This window comes from Balaenoptera ricei, chromosome 19, assembly GCF_028023285.1.
Source record: "Balaenoptera ricei isolate mBalRic1 chromosome 19, mBalRic1.hap2, whole genome shotgun sequence".
Taxonomy (NCBI): domain Eukaryota; kingdom Metazoa; phylum Chordata; class Mammalia; order Artiodactyla; family Balaenopteridae; genus Balaenoptera; species Balaenoptera ricei.
This window is the reverse complement of record NC_082657.1, coordinates 5,470,073-5,488,538: the sequence shown is the minus strand read 5'-3', so window position 1 is coordinate 5,488,538 and position 18,466 is coordinate 5,470,073. Positions and strand designations below refer to the sequence as shown.

Sequence of the window (18,466 nt, the reverse complement as noted above, 5' to 3'; positions counted from 1 at the left end):
CCGCTGAGGTGGGCGTGGCCACGTTACGTCATAGAGCTGGTCGTGCGGCCCGAACTCCAACACGCCGGAAGGCTCGGAGGTCGGGCCGGGCCGGAGGCGTCCCTAGCGACAGCCAGAGAGGGGATTGGGGCGCGACAGCGGGGGAGTGGGAATCGTTTTGGAAGTGAATTCAGTTTTTGGCAGCTGGCGGGAGCCTTGAGAATCTCAGCATCAGGTGGGTCGGGGTCTGCACGTGGGTCCGGAGTGAGGGGCCTGTGAGGCCAGTGAAAGGCCTTCTGGGGGTGTCTTCAGTCACTGGGGAGGCTTGGCTTCAGTAATAGGCCCTTTGGCGGTCAGTGTTATTAAACGTATGAAGAGAGAAACGACCGAGGCTCTGACTGAGGGTTTTTGTCGATGTGGGTGGGTATTTTGAAACCCAGCCCTCCTGAAATTGAGTTCCCCCGCTGACTTTATATTTAACCTCTCTATCCCAAACTTTATTCTTTTTCTTGTCCCACCCTTGTTCCCCTCAGGATTGAGGAGTATCAAAGAAAGGGGGGGATTGGAACTAAGCAGGACCCTGAAGTACCTCTTGGGTACAAGAGCCCCTCTGTGTCACCCCCTTTCTAGTTTGTAGAAAAAGGCTTTGGTCTCTTGGGGTTTCCCTGAGTTCCAAAGATCAGACTAATTAGGGAAGTGAGGGAATGTAGAAACAGGAAAAAGCAGACAAGAAACAATAGTTCATAGAGTCCTAGTTCCTCCTCAAAGGATGTGCATAACGATCTGATGCATAACGATCTGATGCATACCTTTAAGTTGTTCTGCGGAAACTAAGACACCTGCCAGGGTGGAGGGTGGTGACTGCTTGCTGAGCGTACGCATGTAGACCTCAGACTGGTTGGAACCAGAAAGTTGATGATTAAGGTTCCTGAAACACTGTTATCTCACCAACAGCCAATCAGAAGAAAGTCATCCCTCACCTGCGTCCCTCACCACAAATGTTGCCTTTAAAAACCCTTCCCTGAAAGCCATCGGGGAGTTGAGGCTTTCGAGCCTGAGCTGCCAGTTCTCCTTGCTGGGCCCTGTAGTAAACGCTGGACTTTCTTTCACACCAACCCGGTGTCAGTAAATTGGCTTTGCTGCTCAGAGGGTGAGCTGACCCAAGTTTGGTTTGGTAGCAGTTTCTGCTCGTGAAGCTCAGTGATTAAGACCTGGAGTGGTAGGTGTAGATCAGTGAATTCGATGTCTCATGCAGGTCTGCGATTCACTGTGGGGCTCAGACGTGGAGAAACCTGGGATGGGGGTCGGGTGCTAATGAATGGGGGTTTCTGGTTCAGATTTCAGACTTAACTTGGAGTCATTTTTTGTTGTTGTTGTTTTGTGGGGGAGGCTAGTGTATGTGGAGGGGCATGAGGCTGGCGCTTTGGAGACCCAGGGTCCCTGAAGAGTAGGTAGGTTGAGGTTCAGATGGCGATTCCTGGGCACAGACTTGATGATAGATTCATTCAGCTGATCCAAATCCAGTCCGCTCCTTCAAGTCCATACCTTCATCAAGGCACTAATTAAAAACTCTTTTGTCTTGCCACATAAACACTCTTGTCATAGTCTTCCCAACCAAAAAAGTAGTTAAATATGATCTAGTGATGTGTTATAAAAGATATGTTTTATTCTTCTTGCCTCCAACTTTACTCCACAGTTTTCTTGGATATTTCCTTTCAGGTTCATGCAACACAAGTGAAAACATCTCTGTTACCCAAAACGCTGATCTCCAGTGCAAACCATTGTGTGTGTTTAATATTTTTTTGTTACCTTTGCATATGGAATGACCTGTATAACAGATATAATTTGGTTTTATCACTTCATTTCTAATTATAAACACTTCCATAGTATAAAACGATTACAGATTTTCTTAATGGCTGCAGTAGTGTCACATCAGGTGGATGAACCAGTGACAAGGTTACTAGAGTCACATTAAATGTATGTATACATTAATTTGGATAGGCTTGACTTATATATCTGTACTTTTCTGCAACATGTTATGATTCTATGCTTATCCACCCACAGGATTTGTTGCCATTTACTACTGAATAATTCAGTTTTCATTTATATTGCCTTTTTAGTTTGAAGGTTTTTCATGTGTTTTTTTCCTGGATATGCAGGGTTTTGTTTCTATTTTGATTAAAATGTGTTGAATTTCTCATTACTGTTGATTTCTAGTTTTGTTGCATTGTGGTCAAGGAATAAGCCTCTTTGATATTGACTTGTGAAACTTATGAAAATGTCTTTCTATGGCCTACTTTGCTCTGTAAAGCTTTATTTTTTTATATTTGCACATAGGTGTATTTCTGGAAAGGCAGGTGGCCCTTCTAGGGCAACACGGGTGATTCCATAAAGTGAATGGTTGCAATGCCAAGAAATCATCAGCAGGGACATGAGGGCTCATGCACAAGGAGTCATGAAATTTGGATGTGGCCAAGATGTTGCTTTCATGTTCTCTTCCCCCATGAAGTTTTATAGCTATAGTTTTATAGTCCTAGATGTCCTATAGATAGTTTTATACCGTTTCTCTTGTCCAGGTCTCTAGTCCTGGTGCCTAAAGTGATTCTAGGCTGGAGACCGAGGGGCACTGCATGTACTCAGAGGTCAAAGAACAGTTGCAGTAGGGGCAGGGCGGTGTCTGTGGGTTTGGGGGTTTAGAAAAGCTACTGGGAAATTATCTTAGAAAAATTTGTGGCCAGAAGGAGTGGAAACAAAAACTCACAGTAATCCCACTGAATCAATGACCTTTTAATGTGAGTCTTTCTGACTCCTTGTCTCTCTGATTTGCTGCTTTGGAGTGAGTATTGGAACTTGCTCCTTTTTCATTTCTCTGTGGAAGAAGGTTGCTGTCTGTGAGTATGCATTGAGTGTTCTAAGAGCTGTTTCAGAAGTCCAGTCTATGCATTGTGGTTATGTGCTACCTTCTGGTGTGATATTAAACTGCCTGAAAAGTAGTAAACTTTTCAGGCAGTTGTACAGAGAACTAAACTTTTGGAGGTTGTCTGGTTAAAAGGTACAATGGTTAAGGTGATGAGCTTTGGAGAGAAAAGGCCTGGGCTTGAATTCTAGCCCTGCCTCTTAGAAAGTATGTGACTCTGGACAAGATACTTTATCTCTAGGTTTTAAGCCTTGACTTCCTTCGTTCTAGTGATTTGATACTTCTAGATTGGTGGTGAGGATTAAATAAGAAAATGCTTAGGATCTGCTTAACACATTACTCTTCATAATGTTTGCTCTGCCTTGAGGTCTAGGTGTTGTGGTTTTTTAAACAAAAGAAAACTCTTAAGTATTGGGATTTGATGCTAGAGGACGCCTATATTAGTTTTTTTTTAGTAAATTTATTTATTTATTTTTGGCTGCGATGGGTCTTTGTTGCTGCGCGAGGGCTTTCTCTAGTTGCGCTGAGTGAGGGATACTTTTCGTTGCGGTGCGTGGGCTTCTCATTGCGGTGGCTTCTCTTGTTGCAGAGCACGGGCTCTAGTCACATGGGCTCAGTAGTTGTAGCTCATGGGCTGTAGAGCACAGGCTCAGTAGTTGTGGCGCATGGGCTTAGTTGCTCCGTGGCATGTGGGATCTTTCTGGACCAGGGCTTGAACCCATGTCCCCTGTGTTGGCAGGCGGATTCTTAACCACTGCACCACCAGGGAAGCCCCCTATATTAGTTTTCTGTTAGTTCTGTGATAAAGTAACATAAATTAGTGGCTTAAACAACACAAGTCTATTATCTTACAGTTCTATAGGTTAGAAGTTCAACATGGATCTTACGGGGCTAAAATCAAGGGCTCAGCAGGAGTGAGTTATTTTCTAGAGGCTCTAGGGGGAGAATCTGTTTGTCTTTTCCAGCTTCTAGAGGCTGCCCACACTCCTTGCCTCCTGTTTCCCTTTCCCCCCATCTCCAAAGCCAACAATGGTGTGTAGAGTTCAAGTCACATCACATCTGTCTCTGGTCTCTTCTGCTTTCTTCCATATATAAGGATCCTTGTGATTACATTGGGCCTACCTGAATAATCCAGGAAATCTATTTTTAGGTCATCTGATTAGCAACTGTAATTTCATTAGCAATCTCAATTCCCCTTTGCCTTGTGATGTAACATATTCACAGCTTCCAGGGATTAGAACGTGGATATCTTTGTGAGGGCCATGATTCCGCCTACTGCAGCACCTTTAACATCACCGACAAGGTGTATGGCTGAGGGGAATGTACAAATTAAAGCGAATTTGCTTTTGAGTCCTTAGAATCAAGTGAAGTAAGGAGAAGGAAGTTCCAGAACCAGGAAAGCGTCACTTCTGGGGATGCCATTAATTTGAGATGTGAGAGCTATGACCAGAATTTGAGTGACAATCTAGCAAAGTAAAAAAAGAAGAACCCCAGTTCCAGTCATTTTCTAAGAACAGAAGAAAATGACCAAGCTTCAGGTGAGTTTTACATATTTATTTATTCCCTCCTTTCTTTTCTGTTGTACTTGTAGAGGCTTATAAAAATTGACTTGATTAATTGGAAAATGACACATTGATAAGAGCCTGAATCTGAAGACAAATAAATATCAACCATAATGTTGATGTCACAGTAAACTAGGAATGGTGGGAATGCAGGTCAGAGATTCTGCTCAGAATTTTGAAGTCAGAATATTAATAAAAAACTGTAAGACCTGAGGAGTTATTTATGTTGAGCTACCAGATTATCTCCAATAACTTTGGCAGCCAGTGCCAGCAAGAGAAACACAAAACATTACATGATTCGTGTTTTTGTACAGAGAAAGTAGATCATTTCCTCAGAAAAGTAAGTATTTCCTGGCACTGAAGTTTTAATAAATTTCTTGATGACTTTTCCTGCAGGGCGCAGTGGCCTCAATGGCAGCCTTCTGGTATATGCAAGAAGAGGTTCCCATTTCTCTGTTTCATGTGTGTGTGTGTGTTTACACTTTCTTATGGGGGCATAACATACATATAGTAAAGTGAATTTTTACACAGTTGTACACCTGTGGTTGTTTCTTATAGAGTTCCTTCAATACCCTTCTGGTATTCTGGCTTTTTTCAGATATAAAAATCTAGATTTATCTAGACAAATGGATGGTTTAAGTGGCCTCTCAAGCCATTTTTTGCTGAATTGGATTCCGGGTACAGACCTACCAGCCGAGTTTAAAATCACATTCTCTGCTAAAGACTTGGGATGTAGGGATCCATGATATTGTCTTTGTCACTGCATCCCAGTCTTAGAAATGTAGTATTCTTCCGGAATTATTCATTGTCAGTTTTTACCTACCTCCTTGTATTAGTTTCCTGTGGGTGCCGTAACACATTACCTCAAAGTAGGCGGCTAGAACGACAGAAGTGTATGCCCTCACAGTTCTGGAGCCCAGAAGTCTGAAATCAGGTTGTCAGTGAGGCTGTGCTCCCTCCAGAACTCGAGCAGAAATCTGTCCCTTGCCTCGTCCAGCTTCTGGTGGCTGTCTGCATTCTGTGGCTTGTGGCCTTATCATTCCAATCTCTGTCTCTGTCTTCACGTTACCTCCCCCTCTTCTGTTTGTCTGTCTCCTGTTTGTCTCTTATAAAAACATTTGTCATTGGGTTTATGGCCCACCCGGACTATCTGGGACTATCTTCTCATTTTAAGATCCTTAATTACTATATCTGCAAAGACCCTTTATCCAGACAAGGTAAAATTCACAGGTTCTGGGGATTAGGAAGTGGACATGTCTTTTAGGAGGCCACCATCCAACCTGCTACCTTCCATTTTTATCATCTTTTGTTGTTATTAAATGAGTCATATACAAATCATTTGTTTGTGAAATATACAGAAACAATATGGAAATAAATAGAGCAAAAAAAGAAAGTTGCCCTGTCAAACCCTTCTCTACTCATCACTTAGGAGAGAAATAATTCTGTTTTTATTAACACTTATATGCACGTAGATATACATACATTATGTACACTTATGTGCATATACACACATTTTTTTTTAATTAATTAATTTATTTTTATTTTTGGCTGTGTTGGGTCTTCGTTTCTGTGCGAGGGCTTTCTCTAGTTGCGGCGAGCGGGGGCCACTCTTCATCGCGGTGCGTGGGCCTCTCGCTATCGCGGCCTCTCTTGTTGCGGAGCACAGGCTCCAGACGCGCAGGCTCAGTAGTTGTGGCTCACGGGCCCAGTTGCTCTGTGGCATGTGGGATCTTCCCAGACCAGGGCTCGAACCCGTGTCCCCTGCATTGGCAGGCGGTTTCTTAACCACTGCGCCACCAGGGAAGCCCCTACACACATATTTTTTGTGAAAATAGTTTTACATTACTGAGATCATAATAAACACATTACTTGCTTTATTCCTATAGCAACCTGCCCTGGAGAGCGTTCCATTCAAGTATTTATGTATCTATTTCATTGCCTTTAGGTTTGCATGATATTTCCTAGCATGTATTTGCCTTAATTTATGTACTCTGTTTATATAAAGGTACTTTTTTTTTTTTTGGCCCGCCATGCAGCACGTGGGATATTCGCTCCCTGCAGTGGAAGCATGGAGTCTTAACCACTGGATTGCCAGGGAAGTCCCTAAAAGTACATTTTAGCCATAAAATTTCTTCACAATACGCATTCTGACTATGTGTGAAAATTTTTTTAGGTTAGATTCCTGAAAGGGAAATCTATGAGTCAAATGGTACCTGGACTTAAATTTTTCATGGTTGCTACAAAATTGCCCTTTTTAAAAGTCTTCAGCACTTCCTCTCAGAGTTTATGAAAGTCTCTGTTTTTCCCACATTCTTGCTATTATTTAATATTGTATCAGTTTTTAAATCTTACAAATCTGAAATATAAAAGCTATATCACTTTTTTGAAGGTTGTAGAGCCTAGTGTTTAGTTTTTTTTAATTTATTTTATTTTATTATTTTATTTTATTTATTGTTTCTGGCTGCATTGGGTCTTCATTGCTGCACGTGGGCTTTTCTCTGGTTGCGGCGAGCGGGGGCTACTCTTTGTTGTGGTTCGTGTGCTTTTCATTGTGGTGGCTTCTCTTGTTGCGGAGCACAGGCTCTAGGCGCGCGGGCTTCAGTAGTTGTGCCACGTGGGCTCAGTAGTTGTGACTTGTGGGCTCTAGAGCACAGGCTCAGTAGTTGTGGTGCACGGGCTTAACTGCTCCGTGGCATGTGGGATCTTCCCGGACCAGGGCTCGAACCCGTGTCCCCTACATTGGCAGGTGGATTCTCAATGACTGCGCCACCAGGTGAAGCCCCTAGTGTTTAGTTTAAGAGCACAAATTCTGTGGTCAGATTCACTCATTCATATCTTGCCTTGGTCTATAATTACCTGCTTTATCTTATTCTGGTTATTTAATCTCTCTGCAGTGCTTTCTTCATCTGAAAAATGGGAATTATAATAGAATTTACATGAAAGGATTTTTCTGAAGATTAAATAGGTTAATATATATCAGAGTTTTTCAACCTCAGCACTATTGACTTTTTTGGCCAAACAACAAATTCTTTGTTGAGGGGACACCACAGGATTATAGAATAGCAGTTTCCCTGGTCAGTACCCATTGGATGTCAGTAGCACCCTCCCACCCCCAAGTTATGATAACCTAAAATGTCATATGTCTGCTGTTGTAAAATAATTGTTGGCCGGTTGAGAACCACTGATCTATGTATATATGTATATACATATGTAGGACATATCTTAGAACATTGCCTGTTATTTAATAAGTGCTATCAGAATTAGTTTTACTATTATTTTTACTTGCATTATTATCAGTGACTTTGAACATATTTTACTGTATTTGTTTTGTTTTTTTTTTTTTTGTTTTGTTTTGTTTTGTTTTTAAAGGAATTCCTTTATTTTTATTATTTATGTATTTATTAATTATTTACTTTTGGCTGTGTTGGGTCTTCGTTTCTTTTGCTAGGGCTGTCTCCAGTTGCGGCAAGTGGGGGCCACTCTTCATCGCGGTGCACGGGCCTCTCACTATCACGGCCTCTCTTGTTGCGGAGCACAGGCTCCAGACGCGCAGGCTCAGTAGTTGTGGCGCACGGGCCTAGTTGCTCCGCGGCATGTGGGATCTTCCCAGACCAGGGCTCGAACCCGTGTCCCCTGCATTAGCAGGCAGATTCTCAACCACTGCGCCACCAGGGAAGCCCTGTATTTGTTAACTGTTTGTATTCTGTGAATTGCCTAATCAAATCCTTTGTGCTGATTTTGTTTTTTCTGATCTCTAAAAAAAAAAAAATAGGTTTCAGGGATATTAATCTTTATCTGTTTTTTGCAAGACATTTTCTAGTTGGTATTGTTAGTGTGCTAGTTCGTGTGAGTAGTAAACTACTCATTTCTACATATTGATCTATCACAGTCTATCTTCAAGTAATATTATACCACTTCATTCATAGTATAAGAACCTTAAAAGAGTGTGCTTCCATTTCTTCTCTACCAGCCTTTGTGCTATTGTTGGCCTACATTTTACTTCTTTGTATTTTAGAAATCCCACAATACATTATTATCATTGATTTAAACAATCACTTATCTTCTAAAGGTATATAAAAAAATAAGATTTTATATTACTCATAGGTTTTTCATTTCTGCAGCCCTTCATTCATTTGGGTAGATCTAGATTTCTATCTGAAGGACATCCTTTAACATTTTTGCTAGTACATGTATGCCGCTGCTGAATTACTTTAGCTTTTGCATACCTGAAAAAGGTTTCATTTTGCCTTCATTTTTGAAATATATTTTCACTGGGAATTCAAGGTTGACAGTTTTCTTTTTTTGGTACTGTAAAGATGTTTTTCCATTGTCTTCTGACCTGTATTGTTTACAGAAGTCTGTGTTCATCTGCTCTGTTCTTGTGCATGTAGTAAATCTGTTTTCTCTGGCTGTTTTAAAATGTTTCTCTTTAGGTCTTTTTTCTGTTTCATGCTGAATAGTTTCTATTGCTATATCTTCAAGTTCACTAATCTTTTCTTCTGCAGTGTCTAGTCTGCTATTAATCACATCCAATGAGTACATTGTTCATCTCAGACATTTCTAGAGTTGGAATTGGGTCTATTTGATATCTTCCATATGACTCCATATCACGTTCATGCTTTCCTCCACCTTTTTAAACATATGTATGTATAATATGTATTTTACTATCCTTATCTACTAATTTTATTATGTATGTCATTTCTGGTTTTGTTTCTGTTGATGATCTTTTCTCTTTGTATGAGTCATATTTTCTCTCTTTGCATATCTGGTAATTTTGATTGAGTACCAGGCATTATAAATTTTTCATTGTTGAGTGATAGACTTTTATTCCTTTAAATATTTTTCAGTTTTATTCTGGGATACAGTATAATTTACTATACCTATGTTTTTCAATGAGAGGGAGGCTGTGGGTACTATTAACATTTTGAGTTTGACAGTTCTTCCTGTGTAGGACTGTCATATGCTTTACAGGATATATAGCACCCTTGGTACGTGACCATTAAATACAGTAGGGACCTGGTCAGTGTGACAATCTGAAACATCCTCACAAACTTTCATATCCCTCTTTGTTTTTTTTTTTAATTAATTAATTTATTTATTTATTTTTGCCTGCGTTGGGTCTTTGTTGCTGTGCGCGGGCTTTCTCTAGTTGCAGCGAGCGGGGACTACTCTTTGTTGTGGTGCACGGGCTTCTCATTGTGGTGGCTTCTCTTGTTGTGGAGCATGGGCTCTAGGCGCACAGGGTTCCCATAAATGTATATAAATTCTGTATCACATTTTCCCTATTTTGTTGTTGTTGTTTTTTTATTTTTGACTGTGTTGGGTCTTCGTTTCTGTGTGAGGACTTTCTCTAGTTGCGGCGAGCGGGGGCCACTCTTCATCGCGATGCGCGGGCCTCTTACTATCACGGCCTCTCTTGTTGCGGAGCACAGTCTCCAGACATGCAGGCTCAGTAGTTGTGGCTCACGGGCCCAGCTGCTCCGCGGCATGTGGGATCCTCCCAGACCAGGGCTCGAACCCGTGTCCCCTGCATTGGCAGGCAGACTCTCAACCACTGCGCCACCAGGGAAGCCCCTTTCCCTATTTTATAAGGAAAGAAAATAGTTTTAATGTGTAAGAGGAAAAAGAGTAAAACATATTACTAAAAGGCAATTTTGCCATCGTCACTGCTCAAGAAGTACCACAGTAACCTTCTAGCAAACAGCTGCTGCCCATGCTCCAAAACATGAGATTAGGTGACTCTAAGTAAGCATGAGGGAAAAAATTACAACATTTTTTGTCCTCATTCATATTGCTCTCCCAGCCCCAGAAATTCAGATTAAATGGATTTTGCAGAGCATTTCTACCTAGTCTAACAACTTAATGTAAACAAAAAGCAACATTCATTTTTAAGTAAAAATCATAACACTGTTTTTGAAACTGAAAATGGGATTCTCATCATATAAGAGAATAAGCTAAACAGCAGATTCTTGTGTAGAGACAATTATTTACCATAATGAATTCAAGTGTAACTTGAAGTTCTCAAATTATTTATTTTCAACTCAAGTAAAGACAGTTAGGCGACTGCAGTCAGTTCCTCGTCTGTGTCCCTTGATTCATCTTTCAGTTCCAGTTCTCCTAAATCTCTGTCTACAGCTGTCACAGTTTTCTTCTTACACTTCTCAGGCACTGCATCATTAGCACAGATTTTTCTCATTTTAATGTTTGGCAGTTTCTTCAGATCAAAATCCCATTCCCTGTATTTAAAATGTCTGGAATCTCAAGGCCGCAGCCCCCGTACTGCTGTCGCTCCCGCTCCGTGGTCTGCTTGATGGCCGCCTCGGGAGCACTGCTGGCTGCCCTGCCCGGCCTTGATGCTGCTGTGGAACTCAGTCTGCTCCAGCTCACTGCTGAACTGACTTAAATACCTTTCAGTTAATTCACAAGCGTCTCTCTTTGAATATTCTACTTTTTGGGGATCAAGATAATTTTGAAACCACTGCAGTTTTTCACCAATAAGGTTGAGACGCAACGCCTTTTCGTTCTTCAGTTTTTCCTTTTTTTCTAGTTTGTGGACCTCTCTCGTAATTTGAGCCGCTTTTCTACTATATGGATGGATGACTTTTTTTTCTTGTCCTACGCTTTTTCCCTTTGGTGCTTTAGGCATGGCGATGTCCTTGTGGCCTGGGACCTCCGGACCTCCGACTCCATGCTGCGGGACCTCAGGGTCTGCGGCGGCAGCAACTCACGAGGCAACTCCCAGTATAACATTCTTGATTGAAAGTTATTTCACTTGGCACTTTGAAAATACTATTTCATTCTTTTTCAGGCTTCCATCACTGCTGTTGAGAACTTAGAGGCAATAAATCATATTTGTTCTTTTGTTAGGTATATGTCGTTTGCCTTTGGATATTTTTGAATTTTCCCTTTGAGTTTTGGTGTTCTGCAGTTTTACCTCCATGTGTCTAGGAGTGGATCTCTTTTTCCTGATCCTGCTTGAAATTGTGGGGTTCTCTCATCCTGAGGTTTTGTGTCTTTTACCAGCTCTAAAATATTCTCTGCCCTTACATCTTTGGTTATTACCTTCCCTCAAATTTTCTATTCTTCCCTTAGACTCAGAATAGGTGTAAATTCAACATTCTCACTCTATCCTTCATATCTCTCAACCTCACTTTTGTATTTTCCATCACTGTCTTTTGCACTTCAGATCTGTTGTCTAGTTCACCATTCTCTCTATGTCGTATCAAATTGGTAGTCAATCTATAAATGGAAATTCCTAATTTCAATTACTGTATTTCTTATTTTGAGAATTCATCTTTGTTTCTTCAAGTTAGCCCACTCATCTTTAAGACTCTGTTATGCCTTTGCACATATTAAACACTGTTTATATTCAGTGTCTTACAATTACAGCATCATCAGGTTTTTCATGTTTAATTCTAGTGCTTATTGTTTCTGTTTAACTTGTGCACAGTGAAGGCTTCTTGAGAGCGAGAATACGTGTGTTTGTTTTGATATCATCTGCATGTAGCTCAGTGCACGCACATATGCACACAGATGGCAAATCTACCAAGGTTAACAAGAGGTTTTAATGACCACATTTCAGAAAACCTTCTGAATTATTGAGGGGGTGGGTGGCTGAATCACAGCAGCAGGATATCTGTATAAGACTTTCCATTCTTCCACACTATATAACGTAAACCACCCGTATAGATACAGCCTACACAGTAGAAATGATTAGAATAGATTTCTGTACTTCTCTTCCAAACCATCAAATGATCACCCCAGATTAAAGAAGAATTTATTACTACAGGAATCATTATTATTTGAAGATGTAGCTGTGGAGTTCACCCGGGAGGAGTGGAGGCTACTAGACCCTGCTCAGAAGGACCTGTACCAGGATGTGATGCTGGAAAACTATAGCAACCTGCTGTCCGTGGGTAAGAACTGCTTCCCTGTGCCACTCAGGGTGCCCAATCAGCAGTCTTTCCTTTCTCAGTTGTGCAGTGATTTGGGGGCAGGTATCTGAAGTGTGAATAATGTAAGAGAGATTGTCAAACTTTTTCTGCAAAGGGCCAGATAGTAAATACTGCAGGCTGTTCAGGCTACCTACTGTCTCTGTAATTATATTCTGGGTTTTTTTAAATAACACTTTTATTTTATTTTATTTGTTTTTTCAGCACACACATAACATATTTTTATTTATCAATTATATAAGTATTCTGCTAAGTTTATTATATGCACTATAAAATATACTTAAAAATAGAAATGTCAAAAGGATGAAACATCAGTGAGATAAATATTTTTAAATGGTTTTAATTTTTAAAATGTAATGGTACAAAACACTTTTGCTATCATGTTTTAGAAGTTTACCTTCACTTTTCGAATACTCTGTTTTATAAGAGCACTTTATTCTGAATTAATAATGCTTTTAAAATGTAAAAAAATGCCTTAGTTACAGCCACGGACCATAGTTTGCTGACCCCTACATAAGACTTGAATTTTATAAGTGGTAGATTCTCAGTCTCCTCTCGGGCCTCAGATAGAGGGAGTATATTTTCCCTACTCCAAGGGGAAAACTCTTTTCCAAGGTACAGTCACACAATCTATAAAATGTATCATTTAACAATGTTTAGATCTCACGCCCAAAGATATTTTCCTAAATATTCTGTTATTTTTCTTGAATAGGGTATCAAAGTCCCAAACCAATTCAAATCTTCAAGTTGAAGCAAAGAAACAAACCATGGTTAGAAAAGGAAAATATCCGTGGTCAGAACTTTCCAGGTAAGTGAATGAGAAACATCCAGGTAGAAAAGAAGTAAATTCCTAGATTTGTGGAGGCCTCACACCTTTGAAATAGTGTTGAGGTGACTCATCTTCTGGTTTCTAACCTTTTGACAGTATCTAAACAGCCTCTGATTATTACTCTCCTATGTTAATATTCATTGCTTAAGCATTTAGAGGAAAATACTCCTGTGTTCTCACCCCTGGATTTGATACTGATTTATTTCATCTAGGATCTTGATTTGTTTTGCTTAGATATTTTTCTTTCTGAGGATTCTCAAATTTTCGCTTCTTCATTGACTGCCATAGTATCACTGCTTGTTCCTTCCTCTTCCCTTGCTTTGAAAATTCAGTCTTCCACTCCTCTCTGCAAAGAGAGAACTTCAAATTCACTATCATCGTCTTCTGACTACTGAACCTTGGGTAATACTGATTTCCTTCCTAACATTCAGCCCCACCCAGGGTGCTGTGTTCCCATGGTAACCCGGTCTTTTAATGTGCATCTGTCTGTTTCCTTATTCTGGCTGGGCAAATATGAGCTAAAGCAAATGTAGCAAAACGTTAACTATAGAATCAAAGAGGTGGATATATGGCTGTTCACTGTGTAATTCTTTCAATTTGTTTGTCTGTGAAAATTTTTATAATAAAATGGTAAGGGAAGAGCTATAAGTATTGTAATTTTCAGAGTGAATTATGCCTCCCGCATACACTGAAATAAAGGAATTCACTCAAATAAAAAAACAAAAACAGAAAATTCACAATCTTAGACCCCACCTGAAATCAAACCATAAACGTCATGCATTCTTTGCTGATTTCTCTGTATATTTGCTGGATCAGGTATTTATCTTGATTCATCTTAGTTACTCTCAGTTTAATTTCCCGAGTCTAAACAATTCTAGTTATAACCCTACTACCAACATGGGATATTTAAATCCTTCTGTGATCAAGGGACTGCGAGATACAATGTGATGCTTACACAGAATTTTCTTTCCATTCCCTAAATTCAAAGTCAGCTTCATTTAAACCAGTCTCTACAATGCCCGCCACAAGTATGATTGTTTCATTGATTCATTCCCTCAACAAGTATTTTTAATGCCTAATACACGCTGCTATGTAGTGTGCTTTATATTATGTGGCTACAGCAGAGAATAAAAGAGATTAAATTATTACTCTCACAGAACTTGCATTCTAAGTGGGGGAGGTACACAAGAAATATACAAATTTTTCTGGTGGTAATTAGAACCATGGAGAACAATGTAAGGGGTAATGAATGTCAAGCAATAGGAAGGCCTGATGTTTTATACACAAGGGACAGGGAATGCCTCTCTGCTCTGCTAGGGTGGCTGAGTGGAGTGAGGGATGATCCATGGGTAGACCTGGGGAAAGTGTACCAGCAGTGGTGGTCCTGAGGCAGAGGTGTCCCTGGCGTGTTTGAGGACTGTCCAGGAAGCCTGTGTGGGGAGAGCAGAGCGATCAAGAGCGGAAGTGATACTCATGAGGTGCGAAAGGGGCCCACACGATGCAGGGCACTGCAGGCCATTTTAAGGACTTAGGATTTTTTTTTCAGAATGACAGTTACTGAATGGTTTGGGGCAGAAGAGTGACATGATCTGGCTTATGTTTTTGGGGTTTTGTTTGTTTGTTTTGGCCACGCCGCAAAGCTTGCGGGTTCAATCCCCCGACCAGGGATTGAACCCAGCCCTGGCAGTGCAAGTGCCGAGTCCTAACCACTGGACTGCCAGGGAATTCCCTCTCTGGGAATTTCTATACAGGCACAGCTCACTTTATTGTGCTTTGCTTTATTGTACTTTGCAGATTGTGTTTTTTGCAACTGAAGGTTTGTGGGGAATTCCTTGGTGGTCCAGTGGTTAGGACTCTGCACTTCCACCACAGGGGGCACAAGTTCGATCCCTGGTCGGGGAAGTAAGATCCTGCAAGCCTCATGGTGCAGCCAAACAAAACAAAACAAAACAAAACAAATTGAAGGTTTTTGGCAGCCCCGTGTCGAGCAAGTCTATCAGCACCATTTTTCCCAACAGCGTTTGCTCACTTTGTGTCTGCGTCACATTTTGGTAATTCTCTCTATATTTCAGACTCTTTTATTATTATTATATTTGTTATGGTGATTTGTAATCAGTGATCTTGGATGTTACTTCTACGACTTGCTGAAGGCTCAGATGATGGTTAGCATTTTTTAGTGAGAAAGTATTTTTAAATTAAGTGTACACTGTGTACACTATGTACACTGTTTTAGACATAATGCTATTGCACACTTAATAGACTACAGTATTGTGTAAACGTAACTTTTATATGCACTGGGAAACAAAAAAATTCACGTAACTAGCTTTATTGCACTATTTGCTTTATTGTGGTGGTCTGGAACTGAACCTGGAATATCTCCAAGGTATGCCTGTACAGATAATCCCAAATTTGTCCTCTAGCCAAAGTCTTCTCCAAATTCCTCTCTCCAGTTGAGTTCTTCATGTCCGCACCAAGATATCCATCTCAAAATGTTTATGTCAAAATACACACCTGATTTTCCCACATTCAAAACCTGTCTCCCTGATGTTCCTCAACAACTTAGCTGGTACGTCTAGTCATTTAAGCCAAATACCTAGGGAAAAACCCTTCATTCCTCCCTTTTACTTACATTGAATTCAACACTGAATGTTGTTTTTTCCTTCTCCTAGATGTACCTCGAGTTCATCCGCTTCTCCACACGTACACTATTGCTGCTCCACACCAAGCCACCATTATCTCTTCCCTGGATTACTCCATTAACTTCCTCTCTCCTACACTCCTTCCTCTCCCATCACTATCCATGTAGCGGTCGGCAACCTCTTGGAAATATAAATCAGAACCCCCCACCTTCTCAAAACTTCCAGTGGCTTGCCACTAGGCTTAGCGTCAAATTCAGATTCTTCCTACCAGATCTACGTGATATGCCTTCTGTCTACCTTTTGAACTTCAACGCTTCCTTCTCCCTATATAGCTGTTCCACTCAGGGCCTACTGACTACCTTTCTATTTCTTGACCTGGCCAAAACCTTTCCTGTCTCAGGGCTCTTGCATTGCTGTTGTACTTGAATGAAAACTTGCAATTCTTTACATGAGGTTGCTTATTCTTTATTCCTGGTTTCTTGGCTCAACTTTTATTTTCTCACAGGTGTTTACCTATTTAAAGCTGACCAACTCCCACTGTTCTTTTTCATATGCTAGGAACCAGTTTTCAGTCTGAAGTTGTCTTATTTCTTTGCTTCCATTTTGTTCTCTTTTGCCTAGTGGGATGCATTTGTATTCAAGTGCTAGGACAGTGAATGATACGTAGACATTCAATAAGCATTGGGGGAATGAATGGCTATATCCTCCATCATGCTAGATCAGATGTCTCTCCAACTTACTTTATCTTATGTTAATGAGACACATTTCTACTTCATCCTCTTTGCCCGTTTTGCAAGGATCTATTTGGAGAGCAGCAAAATCTTTACTAATTGAGAATTGTCTACCATTGATTCTGAATCAGCTGGGTTTTTTTTAAGATGTTATGGCTTTATTTCATTGTGTTTCCCCTCATATTCAAGAAGTAAATTTACACTTGATGGTTTCCTTCATATGACAGAATTGTCACAAAGAGCCAGCCCAAACTGTGGCATTTTAGAAGCAGTTTTATTACCTGATTTAGAAGCAGTTTTATTACCATAACCTGATTATGAAAGAATTAATTTTCTTTCTAGAAGTTGGAGAAATTGGTGATCATATGCAGTGGTCTTTGGAAATCCAAAACAAGCGTAAAAATATGGAAAGAGGCCGTGAACACAGTTCATCGGGAAATGTGTTTCATCTGCGCAGAAATCTTGTTACTTTAAGGCAAAGCCATGATAAGTTTGATGTACTGAACTCTAATTTAGATTTAGTTAACCAGAATAAAAGCTGTGTAGTGAAGAATCCTGACAAGTTTAATAAATATGAGAAATCGTTTCTTCGTACTAAGCATGAAAAACGTTACACTGGAGTTAAATGCAATAAATATGGAAACACCATCTTCACCAATTCGAAACTCAGTATACATCAAACTGAAAAACGAAAGAAACATGAGTGTATTGAATGTGGTAAAACCTTCATCAAAAAGTCTCAACTCACTGTACATCAGAGAACTCATACAGGAGAGAAACCATATAAATGCCTTAAATGTGGTAAAGCCTTCTGTAGGAAAGCAGAGCTCAATATACATATGCAAGTGGAAAGAGGAATAAAACCCCATGCATGTAGTGAGTGTGGGAAAACTTTCTCCAGGAAATCTCAGCTCCTTGTACATCAGAAAACTCATACGGGAGAGAAACCCTATACATGCAGTGAATGTGGAAGAGGCTTCATCCAGAAGGGTAATTTTCTTATACATCAGCGAATTCATACTGGAGAGAAGCCCTATGGATGCAAGGAATGTGGTAAAGCCTTCAGTCATAAGCCATGTCTCGTTGCACATCAGGTATTTCACACTGGAAATCCTCCCTATGTGTGCAGTGAATGTGGAAGAGCTTACTTTCAAAAGTCGAGTCTCATTAGACATCAAAGAGGTCATACAGAAGAGAAACGCTATAAATGCAACGTATGTGGGAAAGGCTACTCCACGAAGTCAATACTGAGTAGACATCAGAGAGTTCATACAGGAGAGAAACCCCATGGATGTAGCAATTGTGGGAAAGCCTTCTGCCACAAGTCCTCCCTCACTAAACATAAGAAAACTCATATGAAAGAGAAATGTGTGGATTCAGTCAAGGTGGAAAATGATTTTCTTGGGAATCACAGCTCATTATGTACCACAGAACCCGTACAGGAGAAAAACTCTGTTGAAACAATGACAGTGCAAGGGCCTTCTGTGGCCGTGCAGACATCATTAAATATCAGTGGGTTCCTAGCCCAAGGGAATGTAGTCCTTGTCGGACAGCCTGTTGCCAGATGTGTACCCTCAGGAAATAACAGAGAATTTGTACAGGAGAGAAACCTCATGAATGCAGTAAATGTGGTAGTGCCTTCAGTTACCAATTATGTCTTATTTTATGTCACAGGAAACGTGTAGGGAAGATTTGGTACGTTCAGTGTGGAAAAGCCTTTAGATCAAGGTTTTAGCTTTTTATATAGTTGAAAACTTTCACTGAGAGAATGCTAATGAATGTAGTGATAATGGGAAGATATACCTCATTAAGTATCAGTGGCTCTAAGTAGGTTGAATTGTAACGAGCTTGACTTCA

General features: G+C 40.4%; 1 protein-coding gene and 1 pseudogene across 2 annotated transcripts; one reads left to right on the top strand and one right to left on the bottom strand.

Annotated features, from left to right (window-relative positions):
• Nucleotides 1–54: 54 nt before the first annotated feature.
• LOC132354209 (zinc finger protein 350-like) lies at nt 55–18,305 on the top strand. 2 transcript variants are annotated; one of them, XM_059905936.1, is made up of 5 exons: nt 55–214; nt 4,255–4,434; nt 12,248–12,374; nt 13,123–13,218; nt 16,952–18,305. In XM_059905936.1, the coding sequence occupies exons 2-5, from the start codon at nt 4,420–4,422 to the stop codon at nt 18,292–18,294; spliced, it is 1,581 nt and encodes a 526-aa protein (XP_059761919.1). In that variant the 5' UTR covers nt 55–214; nt 4,255–4,419; the 3' UTR covers nt 18,295–18,305. The 2 variants fall into 2 exon arrangements, with proteins under 2 accessions (XP_059761919.1, XP_059761920.1); XM_059905937.1 differs by having other exon boundaries at nt 4,248–4,434.
• LOC132354241 (translation machinery-associated protein 16-like) lies at nt 10,514–11,109 on the bottom strand (annotated as a pseudogene).
• Nucleotides 18,306–18,466: the final 161 nt, after the last annotated feature.

Excerpts from the sequence above, each read along its gene's own strand:
- LOC132354209 (XM_059905936.1), top strand. Across the intron at positions 12,375-13,122 it reads TAGCAACCTGCTGTCCGTGG|GGTATCAAAGTCCCAAACCA; the intron begins GTAAGAACTGCT and ends TTTCTTGAATAG. Across the intron at positions 13,219-16,951 it reads CCGTGGTCAGAACTTTCCAG|AAGTTGGAGAAATTGGTGAT; the intron begins GTAAGTGAATGA and ends TTTTCTTTCTAG.